Source organism: Oncorhynchus masou, chromosome 5 (genome assembly GCF_036934945.1).
Source record: "Oncorhynchus masou masou isolate Uvic2021 chromosome 5, UVic_Omas_1.1, whole genome shotgun sequence".
NCBI classification, from domain to species: Eukaryota; Metazoa; Chordata; class Actinopteri; order Salmoniformes; family Salmonidae; genus Oncorhynchus; species Oncorhynchus masou.
In genome coordinates, this window is record NC_088216.1 from 44,947,724 (window position 1) to 44,973,250 (window position 25,527).

Here is a 25,527-nt window from a genome sequence, read left to right on the forward strand (position 1 = left end):
TTACAATAGAAATACATGCATGCAGATACACTAAATTTACTAAATTCATCGTGGCATGGAATCTACAAGGTGTCGAGTGTTCCACAGGGATGATGGCCCATGTTGACCCCAATGCTTCCCACAGTTATGTCAAGTTGGCTGGATATCCTTTAGGTGGTGGACCATTCTTGATACACATGGGAAACCGTTGATGGTGAAAAACCCAGCAGTGTTGGAGTTCTTGACGCAAGCCGGTGCGCCTGACACCTACTACCATATCCCATTCAAAGGCACTTAAATATTTTGTCTTGCCCATTCTGAATGGCATACATACACAATTCATGTCTCAATTGTCTCAAAGCTTGAAAATCCTTCTTAAATCAGTGTAGATGAAGGGGAGGAGACATGTTAAAGTGAATTTCACAAGTGACATCAATAAAGGATCATAGCTTTCACCTGGATTCACCTGGTCAGTATGTCTTGGAAAGAGCAGGTGTTCTTAATGTTTTGTGTACTCAGTGTATTTTTCTGCATTATTGTAATCAATGAGTTTATGGGTTATTTTCTCTTTCCACAGATTTAATTGAGTTCAATGTGAACAATATCAATAGGTATTCCTATGAACAAGAGAAAGGGGAGTTCAAGGCTGCTGTGAAGCACTGAATACACATCTTACTTAGGCCTACTTCTTAATCCTGCTCATCCCCACTGTGACATGATGCCATTATATAATAGGCTGCTACACATCCAAACCGAAAGAAAACAAGCCATCAGCACTCATTTTATTAGCTTTATTACTGAACCCCAGGAGTGTTGTGCTTTGTAGACTTAACTCATCCCACGTGAGAAGTAGCTACAATTCACAAATCGGCTGAGCAGTGAGTGAGATAATCTGCATAAGATAACGTAACGTGATAGCCTAAAACACATAAAAACAGATTCTTGTGGAATGTATGAAATGTACACCAAAAAAAAAAAAAACGATAACGTTACCCCTACCCCATACATTAAGGAAACATGTGATTGGTCGTTTTTAAACTCAGTTCACTCACATCCTCCCTTTAGCATATTTATGTCAGAGATCTGATTGGCTGCTCAAGTCTCTGGACACAAATCAAACGTCAAGGTTGCCATAATTACTACATCCCCATTTGAAGACAAGTAAACTTTAGGAAAACCCCAAATGTATGTTAATAGTTGGACCTGGCTTCCTCTCCTCGCCTCCTTCCCTCCTTTACCTTCCCTTCAGATCAGTGCTGATGAGGAGGCAAGGAGAGGAAGCCATTTTAGACTATTGACATACAGTCCATCAGGAGGTTGTGTTAGATTTCTTAGAAGAATCTTCGGCCTCTATTCTCTCCCTTTCTACTTTGCCCTTCTCTCCCTGGAAGTAGTCAGACTCGATAAAACGGGACATGTGGGACAGTGTGACATAAACGTCCCCGTCAGTCTCGGTCACCGTGTGGACTCTTTGCTTGATGCCCTTGGAGTACCACCTTGTTGTGGGCACTGGGGCATAAGGGTTGGTGGCCCTGTAGATGCCCTCCCCCTCAGCGAGAGAGATCTTGTACTTGTGCTTTGGACACACTATGCACAGCTTGCCGTCAAATTCCTGCAAGAAGAATTAAATCAAGATGAGGTATTTATCAAATAGATTATATTTAGATTGGGCGTGCACGTACAGAGGAAAAGGTATGTCGCTAGTACCTCGTTTCTGACCAGGGTACATGAATAGTGGAGCAAACTGTAAATGTGAAACCAATTACTTCTTTGCTGACACAGTTACCAACCTGGAACACACACAGGGCCGTAACTACCTATGAGGACACTAAGGTCTTTTTTTCTAATTTGAAAAAAGTACAAGAATAAAAATACATATTTTGTACACAATAAAGAAAATAAATTACGGTTATGTTGGTCCCAGCGGTGATCAAAGCTCAGAATGCTTGTATTTTTGATCTGACTGAGTTCTAATCGCGCCTGCCTCTTTGCGAACAAGTAGATAAGAATCATGAACAGTGGATTGTTCATTACATTAGCCTGCATCCCCCGGATTTATGTTTTTAGCAGTAGCCTACATTCACCAATCTCTCAAACGGTTAACACCGTGAAACCAACAACACCAGCTAAGAGTCGGCTCAAGTAAGGGAGATGTGTTTGCGAGATGCCGGATAAAAGGCAATTTTTAAACCGACTCTCTGGAAATTAGTGCACAACTGGTGAATAGCTGCGTATGAATAGTAAGGTGTCAAGCAGCGGGCAGAGATTTATATTGTAGTGAAAGGCGCTACATGGTCAATCCGAAGTCTGCATTGGCCGTGCAGCATTTATGGTGATCTGGCCTATGCAGAGGTCAGGGCATCATACTTCTTGCGTTTCTCGGAGCAGCTCAGAGCTGTTGTGAGGGAAGTTGTCAAGGAAGTGAGTTTGTGTTATACAGGACCTCCCGCCCTCACCTAACGTCAACCAATCATGTCAATGCAGAGCTATACGAAGCCCTCCATATTGTTAAAACATTTGAGAGGCGCTCGGTGATGCGGCACAGAGCTCAATTTGGCCTCTGTGTGCCTCTGGAGGCTCAGCATTGCGTCACACCATCCATAATGCCTCGACGCACCGACAGCGTTATTGCATTTCGGTACAACAGAAGTACATTCATTTCCAATGGAACGCTGCGTTTGCTTGCTTTGTAGCATTGCATTGCAGAGGCAGTTGCAGTGCGTTCTGTGTGGTGCATACATTTGACTTATCAAACATATGCGTCAAACTCTATGCGTAGACGTTTTGACAGAAATGGTAGCAGAAGGTGAGTGTTGAACTTTTGTTGCACACATATCCAGATGATGCTGCATACCATTTTGCGCAAAACACTGTAAGTGTGATCAAGGCGGAAATTCGATAAATCCAACCAATGCACCACACAGAACCCACTGCAACTGCCTCTGCAATGCAATGCAATGCTGCAAGGCAAACGCAGCGTCCCATTGGAAATGAATGTACTTCTGGTGTACCAAAATGCAAAACGCTGTCGGTGTGCTCGAGGCGTGATGAGGCTGGGGTAATTTTTGCTTGTTTTTTTCTGTTCTCCCAATAGCATTTTAAAGTGTTTTAATTGTATATAATGCAGTAAATGAGGGGGTGGGGGACCTCACTAAACTCAAACCCTGGTTACAGCCCTGCGCACACACACATGAACACACACTCAGGCCGGGAGAGGCACAGGGCCAGCTGCAGAGCAGCAACCATGGAGCAGTTTGGGAGTTAAGTGCCTTGATCAAAGGCACCACGGCTGTATGTGGCACCTGAGATATTTATTCACCTGGATCATTCATTTGGATCAAGCTTACAATACTAAGTCACTCACCTCTATGTCTCCATTTTGCAATGGTCCCCCAGCATCTGTCCAAAGAGGAAAGGATCAGAGTATTGCAGAATAAGAAAACAGTTTATGGCACTGTAACAATTTGCTGACTGGACACATCATTCAGATGTTATGTGGGAAAATATCCCATAGAAAACAAAGTAAATCTACCACACCGGTATAAAGATGCTCCCCAGTGCAAACCCCTTGACTTTCTGTCTTGTTCTAAAATGGATTAAATTGCCCCCCACCCCCCCCCCCTCTCAATCTACACACAATAGCCCATAATGACAAAAAAAACTGAAATATCACATTTACATAAGTACTGAGACCCTTTGCTGAGGACTTTGCTGGAGCACCTTTGGGAGTGATTACAGCCTCGGGTCTTCTTGGGTATGACGCTACAAGCTTGGCATACCTGTATTTGGAGAGTTTCTCCCATTCTTCTCTGCAGATCCTCTCAAGCTCTGTCAGGTTGGATGGGGAGCGTTGCTGCACAGCTATTTTCAGGTCTCTCCAGAGATGTTCAATCGGGTTCAAGTCCGGGCTCTGGCTGGACCACTCAAGGACATTCAGAGACTTGTCCCGAAGCCACTCCTGCGTTGTCTTGGCTGTGTGCTTAGGTTCATTGTCCTGTTGGAAGGTGAACCTTCACCCCAGTCTGAGGTCCTGAGCAGGTGTTCATCAAAGCTCTCTCTGTATTTTGATCTGTTCATCTTTGCCTCGATCCTGGCTAGTCTCCCAGTCCCTGCCACTGAAAAACATACCCACAGCATGATGCTGCTACCTCCATGCTTCACCGTAGGGATGGTGGCAGGTTTCCTCCAGACGTGACGCTTGGCATTCAGGCCAAAGAGTTCAATCTTGGTTTCATCAGACCAGAGAATCTTGTTTCTCAAGTTATGAGAGTCTTTAGGTGCCTTTGGCAAACTCCAAGCAGGCTGTCATGTGCCTTTTACTGAGGAGTGGCTTCCCTCTGGCCACTCTACCATAAAGGCCTGATTAATGGAGTGCTGCAGAGATGGATGTCCTTCTGGAAGGTTATCCCATCTCCACAGAGGAACTCTGGAGCCCTGTCAGAGTGACCATCGGGTTCTTGGTCACCTTCCTGACCAAGGCCTTTCTCTCCCGATTGCTCAGTTTGGCCGGGCGGCCAGCTCTAGGAAGAGTCTTGGTGGTTCCAAACTTCTTCCATTTAAGAATGATGGAGGCCACTGTGTTTTTCGGGACCTTCAATGCTGCATACATTTTTTGGCACCCTTCCCCAGATCTGTGCCTCGACACAATCCTGTCTAGGAGGTCTACGGACGATTCCTTCGACCTCATGGCTTGGTTTTTGCTGTGACTTGCACTATCAACTGTGGGACCTTTATAGACAGTTGTGTACCAATAGAAATAGGAGGCATCTGAACTCAATTTCGAGTCTCATAGCAAAGGGTCGGAATACTTATGTAAATAAGGTATTTCTGTTTTTAATACACCTCTTGGAACTCCCCATCCCGGATCCGGGATCGTGACTAAAGCCTCAGGCTCATTAGCATAACGCAACGTTAACGATTTCTGAAAATCGCAAATAAAATGAAAATAATGCGTCTGCTCTCAAGCTTAGCCTTTTCTTAACAACACTGTCATCTCAGATTTTCAAAATATGCTTTTGAACCATAGAAATTGACTAATTTGTGTAAGAGTATGCAAAGCTAGCATAGCATTTTGAGTAGCATTTAGCACGCAACATTTTCACAAAAACCAGATAACCAAATAAATAAAATCATTTACCTTTGAAGAGCTTCTGATGTTTTCAATGAGGAGACTCTCAGTTACATACCAAATGCGCAGTTTATCCTGAAAGCGTCTGTGTGTAGGAGAAATCGTTCCGTTTTCTACATTGCATCTGGCTACCGAAACGAACCGAAAATTCAGTCACCTACAACGTAAAACTTTTTCCGAATTAACTACATAATATCGACCGAAACATGGCAAACGTTGTTTGTAATCAATCCTCAAGGTGTTTTTTCACATATCTCTTCATTGATATATCGTTCGTGGAAGCTTGCTTTCCTCTCTGAATCGCATGGAAAAATACTGTCAGCTGACTTTTGCGCACCAATTTCGGCGCAGGACACCGGGCGGACACCTGGTAAATGTGGTCTCTTATGGTCAATCTTCCAATGATCTGCCTACAAATACGTCACAATGCTGCAGACACCTTGGGGAAACGACAGAAAGGGTTGACTCACTCCTCTTGCATTCACAGCCATATAAGGAGACAATGGAAAACAGAGCCTCAAAAATCCTGCTCATTTCCTGGATGCCGTCTCATCTTGGTTTTGCCTGAAGCTCACGTTCTAGGGCACGCACAGAAAATATCTTGGTAGTTCTGGACACGTCAGAGTGTTTTCTTTCGAAAGCTACCAATTATATGCATAGTCGAGAATCTTTTTGTGACAAAATATTGCGCTTAAAACGGGCACGTTTTTTTATCCAATAATGAAATAGCGCCCCCATAGATGTACATTGCAAAAATGTCTAAAAAACTGTTTTCGCTTTGTTATTATCGGGTATTGTGTGTAGATTTGCTGAGATTTAAAAAAAATCCATTTTAGAATAAGGCTATAACGTAACAAAATTACAAAAAAGTCAAGGGGTCTGAATACTTTCTGAAGGCACTGTACATTAACAACCGCTACTGAGAATGTTGCAGAATGCATCTTTGAATTAGCTTGAGTCAAAGATCTGTTTGTGCAGACTTGCCCAACTCCTATCATTGGCACAACAAACAAAAGTGCTGTTTACACCTCTATGGAAAGGGTTCTACATGGAAAGGGTTCTATGTTCTATCTGGAACGTAAAGGGTTCTACCTGGAAGCAAAGTGGGTTCTTAAAACCCCTTTTGGATCTAGATAGAACCTTTTTTTTTAAAGAGTGTACCTCCGTAGGTAGGCAGGAAGATCTGATCACAATTAGATCACAATATTAATTAACCGTCTACACCTATCAAAAAAATGTGGTCACAATCATAATGTTGACAATATCAGTACAAAAGACGCATGTTAGTGCCACATATACAGGGTGCCAGGAGTTGGTAATGGCAATTGTCAAGACAGCACAAACAGATCTGGGACTTAGGCTATCTTTAAAGCACAGGAAGGACCATTTATTCTACTCACGGTAACAGTGGAAGTCCAGAGCATAGAAAATCTCCTGGTGATAGAGCACCAGTATGTCCCTGCCCTCCAGGGTCCTGAACGACCGCTTGGCTTTTATCAGGTCTTCCTTCGTGCCCACAAAGTGCAGACCGGCTGCAGGCTCTTCCCCCTCTCCCCTGTCCTCCATGGATATGATGATACTCCAAACACTGCTTGTAGTACAAAATATAGTGCCAGTTCAATATTTAATGTTGTATACATCAACAGTGACAAAATGTTTTGGATTAAAAGGCAGATGCAATTCATAATGTATTTGATTTCTCACATCTTCAAAACATTTGTCTGTGAGCATGTCCATACAATTAAAAAGTGACAGTATAAATCTGTCATGGCTACTTGATGGAATCTGACCCTTAAGTATTTTATGCATTACAGATAATGAGCATATTTGGTGTATTACAGATAATGAGCATATCAGTTCAAGTTGAGTAATTTCTGAAAGCACATAAATAGTATGAGTAGCAGGAGCCTGTGCCACATGTCCAACACCCTCTGGCTAAACCATGTAATTTAGTAAACTGCATATTTCCTTGTCGCCCTGATGCATTCTATTTAATAGGCCTATTTAGATACACAACCATAATCAATTGACGCTAACAAGATACATGTATTTTATCCTTAATGAAGATTGTTTGAATAAAAACAAACTCTCTCACTCTCTCTCCATCAGAAAGTGAAAACAAGTTTCCATTCCCAGTTTCAAATTAATGTTAAATTGTGTTTATTTTTTACCTTGGTAGCAGCTTGTTTCCTCTCTTGCAGAAGTTGTAATGAGCTCATTTTATATGTAACCCAGAGGCCTAGTCTAATAAGGCGGTATACCATGTCGTTATCTTGCCCCTCCGGTCCATTTCAGTTGTCCCTATCTACCCATCTCACTTTCTGGAGGGGGGTATGTTGTTCTTATCTTTGTCTAACACAAGGTGGATATTCACACAGACAGACTATAATTTTCTCTGTAAGATAAAGGACTACGTATTTTAAAATTAATCAATCAGTATGATTTAGGAAATGGATATATCATACATGAATTGCAAAGTGATAGCCTGCTAAAGATTTAAAAATACAACAATCATCTTAACTATCAACATGTTCATTATCTTAAGATGTGTGCTGTCATTTTTCTTGTTGTTAATTAATTCGTATATATTTTTTGTTTTAATGCGATGACCTTCGGAGAGCGGACCTTTAATCAATGTTCACTATGAACACTCCAGAGCCCTTTTTCAGATTACATAGCCAGTAGCCCTTCAGCCAATCGGAACGCGAGAATGAGGAGATCGACGTCCAGTGTCTGAAATAAAGAAATGTATTTCTAAAAAAAGTGGCAAATTTCAAAGTAAGTGTTGTAAATGTATACAACTTCGTATAAAAATAAATTTGAGATTATTGTGGGAACAAACTAGCCAATTGCTCAACATACCCCTGCTTACATTTGTCCGTTTTATGCATAATATGCATAGTGTTTCTGCAGTTTGTCATGCATATGAATTTATTGTTAACAGAGCAGACACCATCATGTCCCGTGTATACAAATGTATAACAAGCAGAAGTCTGGCCCCTCTTGAGGTTCTTAAAAGAGCAACCAAGGAAGTGAAAGAAGAGAAAAAGTATATACGATCAGCAGCAAGGGATTAAAAAAATTGACCGAATGACACTGAAGAGGTACATTGGCATTGACAAAAAATAAAATTACCATATACCTGTGCGAAAGAGAGCCTATGATAGAGTCGCAGAGGCACACAAGATATTGTCTAATAATATGGATTCTGGGCATGCTAAACATATCAATAATTTAGCGGACAAATATCTTACCCTGTCCCGATGCTCAATTTACCCAATTTTTGGACAAACTATGTTTACATGACTTTTGATTATTTCCAGGGATACACATCTTGAAATATATGTAGATATTTTTGTTTGAAAGAATACTATATTTCCCCTGACGTCGTGATGCCGACTGTAAAAATGGCTCAACATACCCCACTCTCCCTTCTGTGAGCTATACACCCAAGGAATAGACAGCAAACGAATGGGCAGAAAATGCTAATGTGCTTTCCAATCATTGACTAACACTGTTTTTGTGTTAAAGGGTAATTCCGCCACTTTTCAAACTCATAGAGTATCTCCAGGACAATACCAGTGTCTACATATGTGAAAACGGCGCATTTCTGTTTTGTAGAAATAAAAAAAAAAGTCAAATAAATTAATCCCGATGACATCATCAAAAGTTATTTTCAAACAATATGAGATTCGTGGTAACGTGAGGAGCAAGAAAATACCCGCCGTTTTGGTCTTTATAATTTAACACGCTCATACATTCTTTACACGTTGATTACACAATCACTCGTATTTAATTCATGTCACAACCATTCACCGATACGTATGCTATGACGCTGGTAAAGTTGTCTCGCGCACCTGCCGCTGTCACACTTCCCCAAACTATGGACAGTGCTTGTCATAAGAAAAAGCTAGCTTGCTGATGGACGCAAACAATGTTATTCCCCAAAAACATAGCAAAACGACAACCTATTTTAGTAGCTATAGTTAGCTAACTTTCTAGCTAGGTGGCATCGTCTAAAAAAATAAAAATAAATTCGAAGACAGTTCTTATTTGATTAATGATGTTCGGACCCACCTATGTGAAGCTAGCCACAATAAGGATTAGCCACAAAGTGGAATTTGTGATTCACCTTCAAATTAAGTCTACCAAAGAAAGTAATGAAAATGAATACAAATAGTGGAATCATGAGATAATGGAATAGATCATGCTTAACGAGGTTGGAATGTTCTTATATAAATTCAACAACAGACAATAATTTGTTCATTTGACAAAAATCGGTTGAAATCACACTGTGAATGTGTTAAGACTATAGAATTGCACTGCGGGGCATACTTATTTCACTGTACAGCTATACCTATGGATTGTGGATCAATGACATGGGGCGGCAGGTATCCTAATGGTTAAAGCGTTGGGCCAGTAAACGAAAGGTTGCTAGATTGAATCCCAGAGCTGACAAGGTAAACATCTGTTGTTCTGCCCCTGAACAAGGCAATTAACCCACTGTTCCTAGGCCATCATTATAAATAAGAATTTCTTCTTAACTGACTTGCCTAGTTAAATAAATAAAAATATGAATATCAATACGCACTGACTGGGGAGGTGATTTCCCACAATAAGAACTAAGATGCTAATATTTGCATAAATTCTTCACAGTATATTCTGCATCACTTTCAAATATGAACTTTTATTTTGAAGGCAAAACGCAAATTTCACTATTGTGCCTAATCCTTATTGTGGCTATTTTCACAACACATAACCCGGTCCGGTCGAGCATCACGAGCCAGATGAAGCTAGCTGGCTGCTTATAAACGTTAGCTTTGGGCAACAGGGTTAAGTCACTGGCTAGCTATTTATTTAATGAACTGAAGTTCAATTTCAATGGGCGAACAACAAGTGGCTACCTTGCTAATACTTACTCACAAGAATTCCAAAATCATGGCTAAGATTAATAAAAATGACTGCAGTTTCTACTGTTCATTATTTTCAGGGTGGTTGTATTGGTGCTAGCTAGGTACCAAGCTAAAGCTAGCTACCCCTGAAGTTGCGGTCGAACAAATAATTCCTTATTACCAACGCTGTATTGTAAACACATATTTCGTGGCCGGTGTGTGCTATGCCTTCTGGCTAGAAACTCGTTGCGGGTTTTGAAAATCACTTCTAATCCTATACCCTGTGATGTCACAAACCAGGTTTCCATCCAAGCATGTCATGCCAATGAATTAGCTGATGCATGAAAAAAGTAAAGACCGGATAGTGGAAACAGTAAAATGTAAAGTATATTGCTATATAGGTTATATTGTGCTAACGCAACAGTTGTGACAAAACCGATGGAAATCCATTTAATTTGTATTTTTAATTCAGTACATGGGAATTTAACCCAAGTTATTTTATGTGACCTACGTCATCACGCACAGCCTTTTATCCGCAATAAGTCATTTTGATAGAAAAATCTCTGGTGGGAAAATGCACATATAGTTTTGTGCAGATTTGAGAATATTCGCATTAAAATCAGTCTCCAATAGGATGGGAACCAAGCTACAGAGAAGCATGTTTTAGGACCTTTATCTTAACCATAGATCATAGAAACGCACCGTTTTCACATATGCAGACACCGGTAGGGTGCTGGAGATGAGGTTAAAAAGTGGCAGAATTGCATATTAACATTGTTATGCCTAATAGCCTACTTGTCTTGCACTTTAAACAAAAATAAAAACCATCTCTTCAAAGTTGACCTTTATTACATAACTTGTGTGACTCCAATATTCCAGCTTTACTCCTGAGATATTTCTTGAAAATACACAGTAAAATGGTGATTTAGGTTTATGATCTCAATGTCAGCAGTAGTTACCTTATCCAATTAACTATCACACAGTAGTGTATAAATCCCAACTCCACTGTCAGCAAGATGTGCTCCTGCAACAAATATCAACACTAGGTGGAGACAAAAAGTCGTATTTCACAGGAGGTGCACCCGTTAAGTCTCAGGCCAGCCAGGGTATCATTCGGCCGGTGGCTCATTTCATGCTTGCGAAATCAGATGAAGGTACTTTTGACAATAATTAATCTTGATTCATATTGAAATTAAAAGGAGCACATGTGCACTCCTGTGGTAAACGTATTTGAGAAGAGCCAAGAGCAGTGAGCCAGTTCTCGACACTGCAAAAGGACATGGTTGATTTCACCTTAAATTAATTTTCAGTTAAACTGTGTGTCCTTTGAAAGTTGGACAAAAAGTTGGAGTTTAAACTTATTTAATTGTCCTACACTTTCCCTCTTCAAGATTAATTTCCATAATTGCATAGCCCAGTGGATCATACCATTTTAATTAGGAATTTTATTAAAAAAGGGCAGGAGAATTGTGTTGCACAGTTGTGGTAAATTCAGTGAGAAACTGGGGCAGTGTTTGGTTACTTTCAAGATGAGGATACAATCTCATGTCAGATCAGTGTTTTAGTATGTAGTGTAAACCCGGTTTTCACCTACACAATCGTGATGATTCAGTAATGGTTCAAGGAAAGACTCATTTGAAAACTACTCAAACAGGGCCCAGTGTCTTTACAACGGTTACTACCGGCTTTGAAAAACAATTTGTCATTCCCAGTTTTTCCATGTCAAAGTACAGCAGCTGATGCTTTCTAGGAAACAAATGTCATCATTCACAACATATAATAAATGAACATTTCAAGACATTTCAGAGTCCTGTCCATACAACATTTTATAATATACATTTTATAGGTGACATTTGCATCCTCAACACAAAAGGTAGAGAAAATGAAATTAAAAAGGAGGACTGCATTGTCCACATCACTGGCTGTGACAGTTGATTTTTGTCCAAATGAGACCATTTTCAGCCTCAGAGGGAAAATCTCCTTTAAAAAAATAAAATAAAAATCACCACACACACACTTACCCACACAATACATGAGAAAAATTGTCCACTGCTCTCCACCTTTGCAACACTGAGTCTGACAGCTTAGCATGTGGTCCTTCTAGTCGAGTGTCATTTCAACCAGGTAAACACTGTTCCAACAGTCTCCTACTAGTTAATACACACAAGGCAAAATGTCAGTGAGCATGAGACAGTACCCCCGGCTGCATCTCAGGACTCTTCAATGGCTTCCTTCCCTCTTCTCCTTGCCCTTTTTATTACCACAGATCTGAAAGAACATGGCAGGTTGGGGGGAAAAAAGCAATATGGTGGAAATGTATCCACTCCTTTCACCGATCAGTGATCATGAAGAAAAGGGGGTGAAGAGAGGAAGTCATTTTAGAGACATGGCTCACCCAGGTAGGAGGAAAGTTCTCATTTTGATTCTGTTAGTCTTCCTCAGACTGAATAGTCAAGTCTCTCCCTCTTACAAACAGAAAATGAATACTCCATACCTATCTATAACTGATTGATTGTAGCGTCACTGGAAGCGGTGATGAAACGTAATCTCCTTGGCATACAATCCAGGCCAGCACCTCCATGTGAGTGAAAGGTGTAACAGGTCCTGTGTTCCTTTAAACAGGTAATGGTAAAACACACCCGCACCCATATGAAAACTGCAGGCCTAATGAGCACAGTTGATGGGTTGGCCTAAGCATTACTACTTAGGGCCTATGCTGTTCTTTAGCCAAAGTATTTGCAGCAGAGTTTCAAGAAACATCCTTTTTCACACACAATATGCAATAGTGCCCATGTAGCTCTGAATCACCAATGTGGCATGTGCTCAAGTCATAGCTTAGCTGATAAATGTTGAGGACAACTAAATGTGCTCTTTTAGCTATATGTGCTAACTAACAAACAATGGCTAATGCCTCTTGGCATGTGTAAATAGTTGATTAAAATACAGAATCCCACTCATTTAACTTCACTTTCCATTTTGACCACCTAACTGGCTTGCTTACTAGAATTCCAGGAGTTTGCGCCAATTCCAAGAAAGCATATCAAGCATGTATGATGAGAAGCCTTTTCTGGTGTAGTTTTGTGAAGTATGGCCAATGGAAGAGGGCAACACACAGAAATGGGTGGCAATGAGAAAAAGAAAAAAAACACACTGAATCCAGAGGAGGCTTGTGGGAGAAGCTATAGAGGACGGGCTCTATAGCTTCTCCAAACACATCAAACATATGGAAGCCACATGTTTGAATCTGGTCCATTTATCCCATTGCAGCAATAACAATGAGCCCATCCTCCTATAGCTCCTCCCACCAACCTACTCTGACTAACTCACAGAGGTTGGAAGGGAAAAAGGTAGGAGACATGGGGACCGATGGTGTTGGAGATCTGAAGTTCCCTCTAAAAACACCCACCCCCTGCAAAAAACACACCCTTTAAAACAATACCAAGCTCAAGCTGAGGAGCAGTTTGAGTGTGAGCCCTCTCCAGGGATGTAGTATTAAAGAAATAAAGTGGGTAAACGCTGAATGAATGAATGATGCGGACGCTAACAACGCTAATTTAGCGCAATAGGCGCAGGAACACTTTTCATAACATATAGTTGCGTAGACGGTGTTAAGGTGCGTTTGTCCTCCACTACATCCCTGGTTTTCTCCCAGTGAGAGTCTATGGAGGCCCTGAGGTTTGGGGGCAGGGAAAGGATGGATGGAGAGGGAGGGCGGGAGAGGAGAATGAACTCCTTTGGTTCCATGTCCGAGACAGCACTTCCTCCTAGTGCCCTATACAGGGTCGTACTCATTAGGGAACACCGTAGCAAACTGTTTTGCAACGGAAAACAAAAACAAGTGGTAGTCCTTCCCCGTTTGTCTGTTTTCTGCCGTTTGGTTCCTAATGAACACACCCCAGCCCTGGAGAGGTCAGAGGTGAAAGGAGGTGTGGGGTCAGTTTGTCTGTAGATTTGTGTGTTTGTCAAACAGACATAACGACTGAGGCTGGCTGGCAACGAGTGTGAGACAAGCCAGAGACGGAAAGAGGGGCACATTGACTGTGCAACACAGCCTGCCAGGCTAACAAAAATACCAAATTTCAGCCATCCAGACAGAAAGCCAACCAGCTTACACTTGAATATGAAAGACTACCAGGGTGTGAAGGGGCCAAGAGGTGTCTGGGTTCTGAGAATTTGGTTAGAAAATTAAAGACCTAAGCCCGGAACATACTTAAAGCAAATGCGTCTAGTGACATGATAAAACGCAGACAGTTGAACAGAAACAATAGCACCCGCAGTAGCACACATTCCATTCAGCTGCATCTTTTTGTGTGTGCTCCGTTCCCAGATGCACTGCAATACTGGGTCGTTACATGGAGCAAGCCCCTTTTCCGACTCCTTGTTCATAAATTCCATTTAGATATTAAACTGGTATGAACAGATACTACACTTGATCCTCTCCAAAAAGCAGATATCTGCACATCTCGCAACAAAACAAACTCCTGTGGGCTCTGCTGTTTGTGTTCATCATCAACTGTCTGCTTTCTATCAATCCATCAAACGAGGGAGACAGGCTTTGACTATGTGACCATCGAATAAGGAAACCAAAACCATGCGGTCAAGTCAAATATCAAAAGGACAAATTAAGACATTTCCGACTGCTCTCAACTAGACAAATTATATTTGGAGATATGTTTGTTTTATTTTGCGGTCGACCACGCCTGTATTTGGAATCCACTAATTTGTCCAGTTATTAATTTACTATCAATGTACCAGACGTACAAGTATTTGTTTTAGGTGATGATCCAGGCTTAACAGGATCAGGAGGGAGCTAGGATCGGATGTGGCAGGGAGTGGGGCGTCAATTTGGGGCGTTCATCATCATCAAGAGTCCTCGTTTCCAGAATCCTCCTGGTCGTCGTCATAGCAGCCAGTAGTGACCCCTCCTTCTCCTCCACTGGTCCCCCCTGCCTCTCCTCCTGACTCCATGTCGCTCTCCTCATCTTCATCATCCTCTTCCTCCTCCTCCATATCATCGTCATAGAGGTCATCGTAGAGCAGGTCTGAGCTGCTGTCTTGGGAGGGAACCCGGGTCTGAACGCAGTACTCAGCCAGCGTAGTGGGAACCTTGACACCGTCGCGCTCCGCCTCTGCCACCGTGGACACCACCTGCTTCCTGTTGGGGGCGGGGTTGGGGAGAGAAACATCGCAAAAGGTTCACTCACTGTGACTGTGTGTGTCAACTTTGTTGTGAAAAAGGTAAATCAAATGGTTGGGTTAGTGTGCATGTGTCCTTCCTACCTGATAATTTCAGCGTATTCTTTGTCCTTGCCCTTGCTGTCCCTCCACTTGCGGAACATAACGGAGGCGTCCACGTTGGCTGGTGAAAATGTGTTGGGCTCGTTCAGCAGAGAGATCACACTCAACAAGATGGTCCTGTACACACACGTTACTAATTTGACTTTATGTCCTCTAAAACATTACCTGAATATTTAATTTACAATGGGTCCTTTACCTTAGTTTCTAAGTAATGTGGCTTTACTTGATTTCCTTGAATGATTGAGTTATTTGAACTGACTTCCTCTGTGACAGCAATGTTACCTCACCATTACACCCATGTGGCTCCATTAGATGCTACTTCCTCTCTGGATATTTGGTTAAACACACACTCAGCACTTTCAACCTGCCCCGGGGGTTGAGAAAGTGTCTCACCGACTGGCATGCATTATCTTTTTGGCACTTTGACTGTTACTGCACTGCTCTTTAAACCTTTGACACCCCCAATTGAGGCATTATGATGACACTCCATATTGTCTTTTGGTCTCCCCCAAAGATCTGGAAGGTTGTGATGTCAATGGCTTTTTCTGCATGTGTCGTCCTCTGTCATTTGTTTCAATGTGTAGTCTAAAAGTTGATTGTCTTGGGGCGGCAGGGTAGCCTAGCGGTTAGAGCGTTGGACTAGTAACCGGAAGGTTGCGAGTTCAAACCCCCGAGCTGACAAGGTACAAATCTGTCGTTCTGCCCCTGAACAGGCAGTTAACCCACTGTTCCTAGGCCGTCATTGAAAATAAGAATTTGTTCTTAACTGACTTGCCTAGTAAAATAAATAAATAAATAATGAAACAATATATATATATATATACACACATTTTTTTGTGCTCAAAATGGGTAAACGTGAAGTGCGATAGACCTGACCTAGGTCAAATACAAATGGGAAATCATTAGAAATACAGGTGTGCAATGTTTGCCCTTTTGTAACTACTCACTTGATTCCACCATTTCATCAAGCTATATCAAGTGCATCTTGAGTAACAAAGAGTTTGAGCTTTGTGGTTGAGCCAAAGTGTACTCATTAGGCAGCAAATAAAATTCTTATTAAAAGCTTCTTTTTGTTTTCCATAGCGAAACACTTAAATGTTTTCAATTGCATGCCATAATTAAAGAACACAAGGTTTGTAGCGGGTTGAGGTACCTGATGTTCTGGGTGGGGTTCCACCTCTCTGAGGGGAGCTCCCCGCTCTGGGGGTCATCAACGGGAGGGTGGAGGATGGAGATGCACACGTCGCCGTTCTGTTGGAACACAAAAAAGTCAAATTCTGGATGGAGAAAACTCTTGAAATATGTTAAGATTCATATACTTTGGGAATACACTTACCTCGTAGATGTTGGGATGCCACATCTTGGTGAGAAAACGGAAGGTCGGAGGGGAGTAGGGGTAGTCGATGGGGAACTTGATGTGAGACTGATAGAGACAACAGAAATGACCATCAGCTTCAGACATATTTAATTCCATTTATTAAAGCCAAATAACCCTTACAATTAGTCGGATACAATTCAGAGAGCATGAGAATGATCCCCTAGTTTGTGTGTATGAGCTATTGGGGGCCAAGTGTGTGTCCGTATGTATGAGCAAGCATGGAGGTCTGTGAGAACATTGTGTCCAGCAGCGCCAGCCCTTTGGGGAGAGGCACTGCTCTGCTTCACATCAGATAGTATTATCACCGTTTCAAAACATGCCCTGTGCAGACATGATAAGCTCATTGTGAGTTTTACTTGATACACTTCACTGCTTCCCTTTTGGATCAGGTCCCTGAAAAAGTTATTGAAAGATTTTTTGTTGTAGCTTTTGTCCATTAAAATTACATAAAATTGATCAGAAATACTGTGTAGACATTGTTAATGTTGTGAATCACTATTGTAGCGGTAAATGGCTGCTTTTTTTATTGATAACTACATAAGACCACTATCAACAACCATCACTCCTGGGTTCCAATGGCTTGTTGTGTTAGCTAATCCAAGTTTATCATTTTATAAAGGTCAATTGATCATTAGAAAACCCTTTAGCAATTATGTTAGCACAGCTGAAAACTGTTGTTCTAATTAAAGAAGCAATAAAACTCGCCTTTAGACTAGTGAGTATCTGGAGCATCAGCATTTGTGGGTTCGATTACAGGCTCAAAATAGCCAGAAACAAAGGCCTGTCTTCTGAAACTCGTCAGTCTATTCTTGTTCTGAGAAATGAAGGTTTTTCCATGCAAGAAATTGGCAAGAAACTGAAGATCTCGTACAATGCTGTATACTAAACTTGGATTAGCTAACACAGCATGCCATTGGAACACAGGATTGATTGATGGTTGCTGATAATGGGCCTCATAGCTACATAGGCATACAATAAAAATTAAATGTTTTTTAAAAAATCTGCCGTTTCCATCTGTAATAATCACTTACAACATTAACAATGTCTACTGTATTTCTGATCAATTTGATGTTATTTTAAAAATTGAGAATTTGCTTCTTTGAAAAACAAAAAGGACATTTCTAAGTGACCTCAAACTTTTGAATGGTAGTGTATACAGATACGTTGTATGAGTTTATCAGGAAGTGCATTGGAGACGTTGGACCCACTGTGACTATTAAAACCTACCCCAACCAGAAACCGTGGATAGATGGGAGCATTCACGCCAAACTGAAAGTGCGGACCACCGCAATTAACCAAGGCAAGAAGACTAAGAATATGGAAGAATACAAACAGTGTAGTTATTCCCTCCGCAAAGCAATCAAGCCGGCTAAACGTCAGTATAGGGATAAAGCTCAGTCACAGTTCGGCAGCTCAGACAAGACGTATGTGGTAGGTTTGCGGACCACTATCAAGGACCTGTGGGCTCTTCTTCTCCATGCCCGACGCGAGTAAGACATTTAAGAGTGTTAAACCTCGCAAGGCTGCCAGCCCAGATGGTATCCCTAGCAGTGTCCTCAGAGCATGCGCAGACCAGCTGGCTTGTGTGTTCACAGAGCTATTCAATCTCCCTATCCCAGTCTGCTGTCCCCACATGCTTCAAGATGGCCACCATTGTCCCTGTACGTAAGAAAGCAAAGGTAACTGAACTAAATGACAATCACCCCATAGCACTCACCTATGTCAACATGAAGTGCTTTGAGACTAGTCAAGGATCATTATCACCTCAACCTTAGCTGCCACCCTAGACCCTCTTCAACTTTCTTACCACCCCAATAGATCCACAGACGATACAATCACCACCACACTGCCCTGTCCCATCTGGACAAGAAGCATACCTATGTAAGAATGCTGTTCATTGACTATAGCTCTGCATTCAACACCATAGTACCCTCCAAACTCATCATCAAGCTCGAGGCCCTGAGTCTGAACCCCGACCTGTGCAACTGGGTCCTGAACTTCCTGACGGGTCACCATCAGTGGGTGAAGGTAGGAAACCACATCTTCGCTGATCCTCAAGAATGGAATGGGGCCCCGCAAGGGTGCATGCTCAGCCCCCTCCTGTACTCCCTGTTCACCCATGACTGAGTGGCCAAGCACGCCTCCAACTCAATCAAGTTTGCAGACGACACAACAGTAGTAAGCATGATTACCAACAACAATGAGAGAAGGGGAGGTCTCGGAGTGTGGTGCCAGGAAAATAACCTCTCACTCAAAGTCAACAAAACTAAAAGGAGATGATCGTGGACTTCAGGAAACAGCAGGGGGAGCACCCCCCTATCCACGTCGATGGGACCGCAGTGGAAAAGGTGGAAAGCTTCCTTGGCGTTCACGTCACTGACAAACTGAAATGGTCCACCCACACAGACAGTGTAGTGAAGAAGGCGCAATAGCGCCTCTTCAACCTCAGGAGGCTAACAAAATTAGGCTTAAAACCTAAAACCACCACAAACATATATAGATGCACAATTGAGAGCATCCTGCCAGGCTGTATCACCGCCTGGTATGGCAACTGCACCGCTCACAACCGCAAAGCTCACCAGAGGGTGGTGCGGTCTGCCCAATGCATTACCGGGGCCAAACATCCCCCTCCTGGACATCTACAGCACCCGATGTCACAGGAAGGCCAAAAAGATCAACCACCCGAGCCACTGCCCGTTCACCCCGCTATCATCCAGAAGGCGAGGTCAGTACAAGTGCATCAAAACTAAGACCGAGAGACAGAAGCTAGATTTCAATCTCAAGGCCATCAGACTGCTAAACAGCCATCACTAGCACGTCATGGGCGGCTGCCTATAGACAGATTAGGAATCACTGGCCACTTTAATAATGTCTCCGTATCTTGCATTACTCATATCGAGTGTAAACTATACTCTATACTATTCTACAGTATCTTAGTCACTTTACCTGTTTAAATATTGCATCAGCCATCTCATATGTATATACTGTACTCTATATAAATGCCACTTTATCTTAGTCCAATGCCGCTCTGACATACATATTTATATGTATGTATGTATGTATGTATGTATGTATGTATGTATGTATGTGTGTGCATACAGTTGAAGTCGGAGGTTTACATACACCTTAGCAAAATACATTTAAACTCAGTTTTTCACAATTCCAATTTGTAAGTCGCTCTGGATAAGAGCGTCTGCTAAATGACTTAAATGTAATGTTAAATGTAAATGTAAAAATTCCAAGTTCTAGGTCAGTTAGGATCACCACTTCATTTAAAAAATGTGAAATGTCAGAATAATAGTTGAGAGAATGATTTATTTCAGCTGTTATTTCTTTCATCACATTCCCAGTGGGTCCGAAGTTTACATACACCCAATTAGTATGTGGTAGCATTGCCTTTAAATTGTTTAACTTGGGTCAAATATTTTTTTGGGTAGCCTTCTACAAGCTTCCCACAATAAACTGGGTGAATTTTGGCCCATTCCTCCAGACAGAGCTGGTGTAACTTAGTCAGGTCAGTAGGCCTCCATACTCACACACGCTTTTTCAGTTCTGCCCACAAATTTTCTATAAAATTGAGGTCAGGGATTTGTGATGGCCATTCCAATACCTTGAATTGTGATAGATTATTTCACTTATAATTCACTGTCTGTAAACAATTTTAAAAATTATTTGTGTCATGCAAAAAGTAGATGTCCTAACAGACTTCCCAAAACTATAGTTTGTTAACAAGAAATTTGTGGAGTGGTTGAAAATGAGTTTTAATGACTCCAACCTATGTGTATGCAAACTTAAACTAATATATATGCACATACATATACTTAATCCATTTTGTACTTAGATTTACATGTTTTTTGGTGTATACGTGGTGAAACTGTTAGATATTACTTGTTAGATATTACTGCACTGTCGGAGCTCGAAGCACAAGCATTTTCCTACACCCGCAATAACATCTGCTTAACACATGTATGTGACCAATAAAATTTGATTTATACGGCCCCTATATTTTTTTTTACTAAACAGAGCACTTTTAACACGTGCAAACAATAGTTAGCAAAATAACATGAAGTCTAACACCTTTCATCTGTGGTGTTAGATAGCTTTATTAGCTACTATACTAGCAAGCTGACGAGATAAACATGGTGCTAAGATCAGATAGGAGCTAATACCCAACATAGTTAGCTAATGTTAGCTGGTTATCATTTTGAACATGCAACCTTTTTGGCAATGAGCCATCTGACTTGCAGTGTAACATTAGCCATTTCCTGGTGCGTTGATCTGACCAGCCGCAATCATATCCGTAAATTGATAGTTAATAGATGAATTAGATTGTCGTAACAGGGAAAGTAGTGTTTTAAAATACCAAAATAAATGTTGACAATAGGTTTAGCGAACTAAAGATTTTCCTGCATGTTTATAGACCAATCAATACGCTTTAGATCAGCAAGCATGTGTGCATTCTCACTTCTCAAACTATGGGCAGATTAGAGTAATTTAGACAGAACGTGCATCGTCGTTTAATCGGTTTTCCAACCCTCGCTCTAATTGTTAGATATTATCCATATTTATGGCTTGGAAGCAAATGCCACCGCCATTGAGCTCGTTCTCATAGTAGCAATAAACAGTAACAAGTGATATGAGCAATGGAGAGAGCGGTGAGGAGATGTGAAAGAGAGCGTGGTTACTGCCTCACTCTAGCCAATCGTAGCAATAGGTTCAAATTACAACCTGCCTGTTTCATGACAAATAGTTGAACTAGCCAACTGAGTTGTTTCTAATTTCGTCCTGGCAGCTGAGTTGTTTAGAGATGTGTCCTGACAGCTGAAAAAAAAAAAAAAAAAACATTTCCCCAATCACAGAAAATTAATAAAAATACTATCTGTGATCATAAATCATGACGTTATGTTGGACCAATTTCCATTGAATATGTTATTTTATATTCTCAAACTAACAGCAGTGCCTATATGATGTCCTTACATACAGGCACGACATGCTGGAGTGGTGCTTCTACGCAAATGTTGTTTGTCACCTGTAGCACCATAGACACCACTGGTGAGCCTAAACAAGCTCAGTAACTCAATGCATGCACACACTCCTATTAAATATGTATTAACCTATATTGTGAGTAGGACTATGCAATCTTAATTTACACAGTTTATCAAGAGATTTACCATTATAAAATATGAAATTATTACCATGCTGGTATGTAGTTAGATTGTTGTTGTTACCAAAGTTAAATGTATTGTTTGATTTTCAAATTGATTCATTTATGCATACATGGCGGTTTCTGGCAAATTGTCACCAAATTTTTAACATTTTCATTATATTGAATATCAGCCTCCTTGAGGCCCAAAAATCGGTATGACCCAAAAATAATAATAAAATAAATCAAGATTTGTCGTTCTCTAACTGTAAACCGGTTTTCTAGTTGAGAAGACGTCATGCAACTAGATTAGTCACATGGCATCTTTGTTCCTCAGAAATAAGTCACATTTTAGTTGTTAGGCTATCTGATAATACTGGTAGTTATTAGGACCGGGACGATACCAGTATCGCAATACTCGTTAGTATCGCGGCAAGGAAACAAATCACGAAGCGGATTTAACTTCTTTAGCAAAACAACCCTAATGTTGGTAACAAACATGTTGTCATCCAGAATCACATTATTAATTATTTATTTTCCAAGCTTCTGCTTTCTGTTTTGAAAAAAAAATTGCAACACAGCCCTAGTAGTTATTTGGTCTGAACCAGATAAATAGATATTTTGTGGTTGCTAGAAAAACATTTACAAAACTTCACTTTACAACCAGTATACAACCTGACAATGCCATCACTCACAAAATATGTTATAATAATCATTACACTGATGTCATTGCAACCAGTTTTGCTCACTTGGAAGAGTACATGCCATGGCCTGGATGTGGGCTCCCGCTCACCAGACTTTTATGCTAATGTGGTGTACTAGACACACTAAATAAGTCACTCAGGGGAAGAGAAGAGAAGAGAAGGAGAAGGAGAAGAGTCTCATCATGCCCTTCTCTTCCTCGCTCAATGCTTAGGTACCATTTATATCCGTCCACAGCTAAAAATAGAAGTCTGGAGCATAACGATCAAACTGCAAGGGGAAAGGAGGCTGGGTGGGGGCGGGGGGGGGGTGAGTGGGAAAGAAAGGAAGCGAGAAACAGACAAAGCGAGCGAGATTGGAGGAAGAAACACCTGAAGACATACACAAACCTGCTACATCCTTAGGCAACAAAGCAGCTTGTTGTACATCCCACACTTGACCCACCCCCCTCCCTCCGCGGTTGACTCACCACACATAAACCTGCTACACCCCTACACAGTAACCTCACCTTAAAATAGCCTCCCTCGTACAGTGTGTTGGGGGGGCCAAAGATGGCCACCTCCCAGTTGTAAAGGTCCGACTCCTCCACCAGGCCGATGCGGAAGCCCTCCACTGGCTGCTCCTGCAGGGACTTCAGCTCCATCATCAGGGCCTTCTGGGAACTGGGCGTCGAATGGTGGGCCATGGCTATCCCACTTCTGACACCAGGGGACATTTCAGAATTCATTTATTTCCTCCTCCTAGGTTTACTGTTTGACGTATAATGACAACCAAATCAACTAATAACTCGACCTTGTTGACTTACTGGCTACAAAAAAAAAAAAATTGACAGGCCATAGATTTATACAGTTGGCTCCTATACAACCTCAGGAGCAATATTAAACAATAGTTTAATTATGCTATTAAGGAAGATTTGCATGCAGTTTGAGTACAGAGAAAGCAGTGACAAGGCTGGCAAATAGCGAATTCATGTCGAATTCAAAGTAGGACATGTTCTGCATCGTGTAGCAAAGCCTGGGGCTGACTGCAACGATTAGGCCTTTGACAACTCAAATGGTTTCAAGCTAATTAAACATTAATTACCTATATCCACGCAGTGTTTGTACTCTTGTACTGTTTTCAATGGGATATAGCAAGCTATTTAGTTTGTAACTGGTGAAGCATACACTCAAATCATGTCAAGTTTCATATTGACAGAAGTGTTCTATCTTGACAAGCTGGACAGGAACACATTGGGAGAAAAAAAAAAATTCTCTCCTCGCGTGGTATTTTTCTTCTTTGTGCCACTGCTGGCACTTGGCATGGGGATAAACAACAACGTTAGAAAATTATTTGAGACATTGTTGGGTCCAAAACTCTAGCGACGAATTGGTCTCGTTGATATTTCCCCCGTGTCCCCTGCTTAGCCCCCGTTCGGACAGTCGCTCAGTTGATTAATCCGCTGGCTGTTTGTTTATCTGCTCTTTTCTGGCATCTCGAACTTCTCCCCACGTCAGCTCAAACCCCACCGAGTAACTTCGTCGAAAAAAGGAACTGCCTTCTCCGCAGCATTTCCGCCACGTCGAGAGGTCTGTATTTTATCGACCTAACTTTCGTGAAAAAGGAAACCAGTGAAAGCTTTGCACTTACGAAATACGGTAAATTTCATCGAATTATAGTCTCACCCTATCGATGCTTCCGGCTATCATTGCGCGTGTCTCCACGACGTACTTGCGTAGCTAGACTCACGTCCAACGTGCGCGGTCTTCTCAGAATGATGTTCACTTTGGCATGTTTTTAATGTATCGACAATGACATAATTTCATGTAAGTAAAGTCTATAGTTTTTCCTCACGTATAATTTACAGATAGAGTTGATAGACTATGGATTTTCAATAGTGACAACAAAATATGGTGAATTGGCACCCAGATGATGGGTATAAAACCTTCAATGGTAATTAGTCTCTATACCCTAGTCTCGGGAAATCACAGACCTAGGGCAATTAATGTGTGAGGAAGCCCTTCTGCCTAGGGAGACAAGGACAAACCCATATACAATTCATACCATTAAAGCAATAACAAAACAAGTTAGAGTCACTCTAGAACACGTATTAAACACAAGCTCCACGGGCCGAATCTGGCCTATGACACATTTCAATCTGGCCAGGGCAATGATTTGAGTTGTCAATTAATTTAGGCCCGCTTCCATACCGCCTGCCATGCACTGCACTACAAGTCACAGCAAGCACTGCCAACGGGCTGCACGTCAAACCACAGTGTATTTCCACACACCTCATCCCAGACACACACCTTCACATGAGGACTCTTCTACAAGACTGAAAGTTTAAACGTGTTGTAGGCTAAAACATTTCCTTGCCAAGATTCGGTTCCAACAGGTTATTGCTGTAGCCTACAGAAAATGTAATCTTAGTTGTCAAATAGTTCAAAGATAAAGGATTCACACATGGTTATAAATTACTATTAAAGTACAATAGGACACACACGCTAGTATAAATGAGACAACAGTTAAGTCATCTACTTTATGAAATTACAGCCTGATGGCTTCCATTGGTGAATTCAACATAACTTGCGCTGCTTTCGTGTGTCTCGGATATTTATTTGTGTCTGTCTTTAAATCCTCATGCTTATTGCTTGTATTTCTCATATTGCTTCATAAATTATCAATAGCCTACCTGAGAAGAGAATATTTCATCTAAAAGCTGAATTGCAGTATATACAGTACCAGTCAAAAGTTTGGACACACCCACTCATTCCAGAGTTTTTCTTGATTTTTACTAGTTTCTACATTGTAGAATAATAGTGAAGAGATCAAAAATATGAACTAACACATATGGAATCATGTAGTAACCAAAAGTGTTAAACAAATAAAAAATATATTTGAGATTCTTCAAAGTAGCCACAATTTCCCTTGATGACAGCTTTGCACACTGTTTGCACACCTCCTGTAATGGCTGTTGGAAGGAGAGGACCAAGGTGCAGCGTCGTATGTGTCCATATTTATTTAATGA

At 41.4% G+C, this 25,527-nt stretch overlaps 2 protein-coding genes and 1 pseudogene across 4 annotated transcripts; all 3 read right to left on the reverse strand.

Moving 5' to 3' along the window:
- Positions 1-755: 755 nt before the first annotated feature.
- On the reverse strand, positions 756-7,376 carry rfesd (Rieske (Fe-S) domain containing). 2 transcript variants are annotated; one of them, XM_064955535.1, is made up of 4 exons: positions 7,279-7,376; positions 6,508-6,698; positions 3,344-3,378; positions 756-1,591 (listed from the first exon to the last, which is right to left on the reverse strand). In XM_064955535.1, the coding sequence occupies exons 2-4, from the start codon at positions 6,671-6,673 to the stop codon at positions 1,289-1,291; spliced, it is 504 nt and encodes a 167-aa protein (XP_064811607.1). In that variant the 5' UTR covers positions 6,674-6,698; positions 7,279-7,376; the 3' UTR covers positions 756-1,288. The 2 variants fall into 2 exon arrangements, with proteins under 2 accessions (XP_064811607.1, XP_064811613.1); XM_064955541.1 differs by having other exon boundaries at positions 6,508-6,695; positions 7,279-7,326.
- Positions 7,377-11,413: 4,037 nt separating this feature from the next.
- Positions 11,414-24,213, reverse strand: LOC135539647 (ubiquitin-conjugating enzyme E2 R2-like). 2 transcript variants are annotated; one of them, XM_064965664.1, is made up of 6 exons: positions 23,604-24,213; positions 23,029-23,218; positions 16,634-16,720; positions 16,451-16,548; positions 15,280-15,414; positions 11,414-15,154 (listed from the first exon to the last, which is right to left on the reverse strand). In XM_064965664.1, the coding sequence occupies exons 2-6, from the start codon at positions 23,203-23,205 to the stop codon at positions 14,863-14,865; spliced, it is 789 nt and encodes a 262-aa protein (XP_064821736.1). In that variant the 5' UTR covers positions 23,206-23,218; positions 23,604-24,213; the 3' UTR covers positions 11,414-14,862. The 2 variants fall into 2 exon arrangements, with proteins under 2 accessions (XP_064821736.1, XP_064821735.1); XM_064965663.1 differs by lacking the exon at positions 23,604-24,213 and having other exon boundaries at positions 23,029-23,597.
- On the reverse strand, positions 14,307-14,453 carry LOC135540460 (U2 spliceosomal RNA; annotated as a pseudogene).
- Positions 24,214-25,527: the final 1,314 nt, after the last annotated feature.

Coding starts and splice junctions, on each gene's coding strand:
- LOC135539647 (XM_064965663.1), bottom strand. CDS start 23,247: ATGAATTCTGAAATGTCCCCTGGTGTCAGAAGTGGGATAGCCATGGCC. Junction 16,549..16,633: donor GGCATCCCAACATCTACGAG/GTAAGTGTATTC, acceptor GTGTTCCAACAG/AACGGCGACGTGTGCATCTC. Junction 15,415..16,450: donor AACCCCACCCAGAACATCAG/GTACCTCAACCC, acceptor GTGTGTGTACAG/GACCATCTTGTTGAGTGTGA.
- rfesd (XM_064955535.1), bottom strand. CDS start 6,673: ATGGAGGACAGGGGAGAGGGGGAAGAGCCTGCAGCCGGTCTGCACTTT. Junction 3,379..6,507: donor TCTGGACTTCCACTGTTACC/GTGAGTAGAATA, acceptor CTCTTTGGACAG/ATGCTGGGGGACCATTGCAA. Junction 1,592..3,343: donor TGCAAAATGGAGACATAGAG/GTGAGTGACTTA, acceptor TTCTTCTTGCAG/GAATTTGACGGCAAGCTGTG.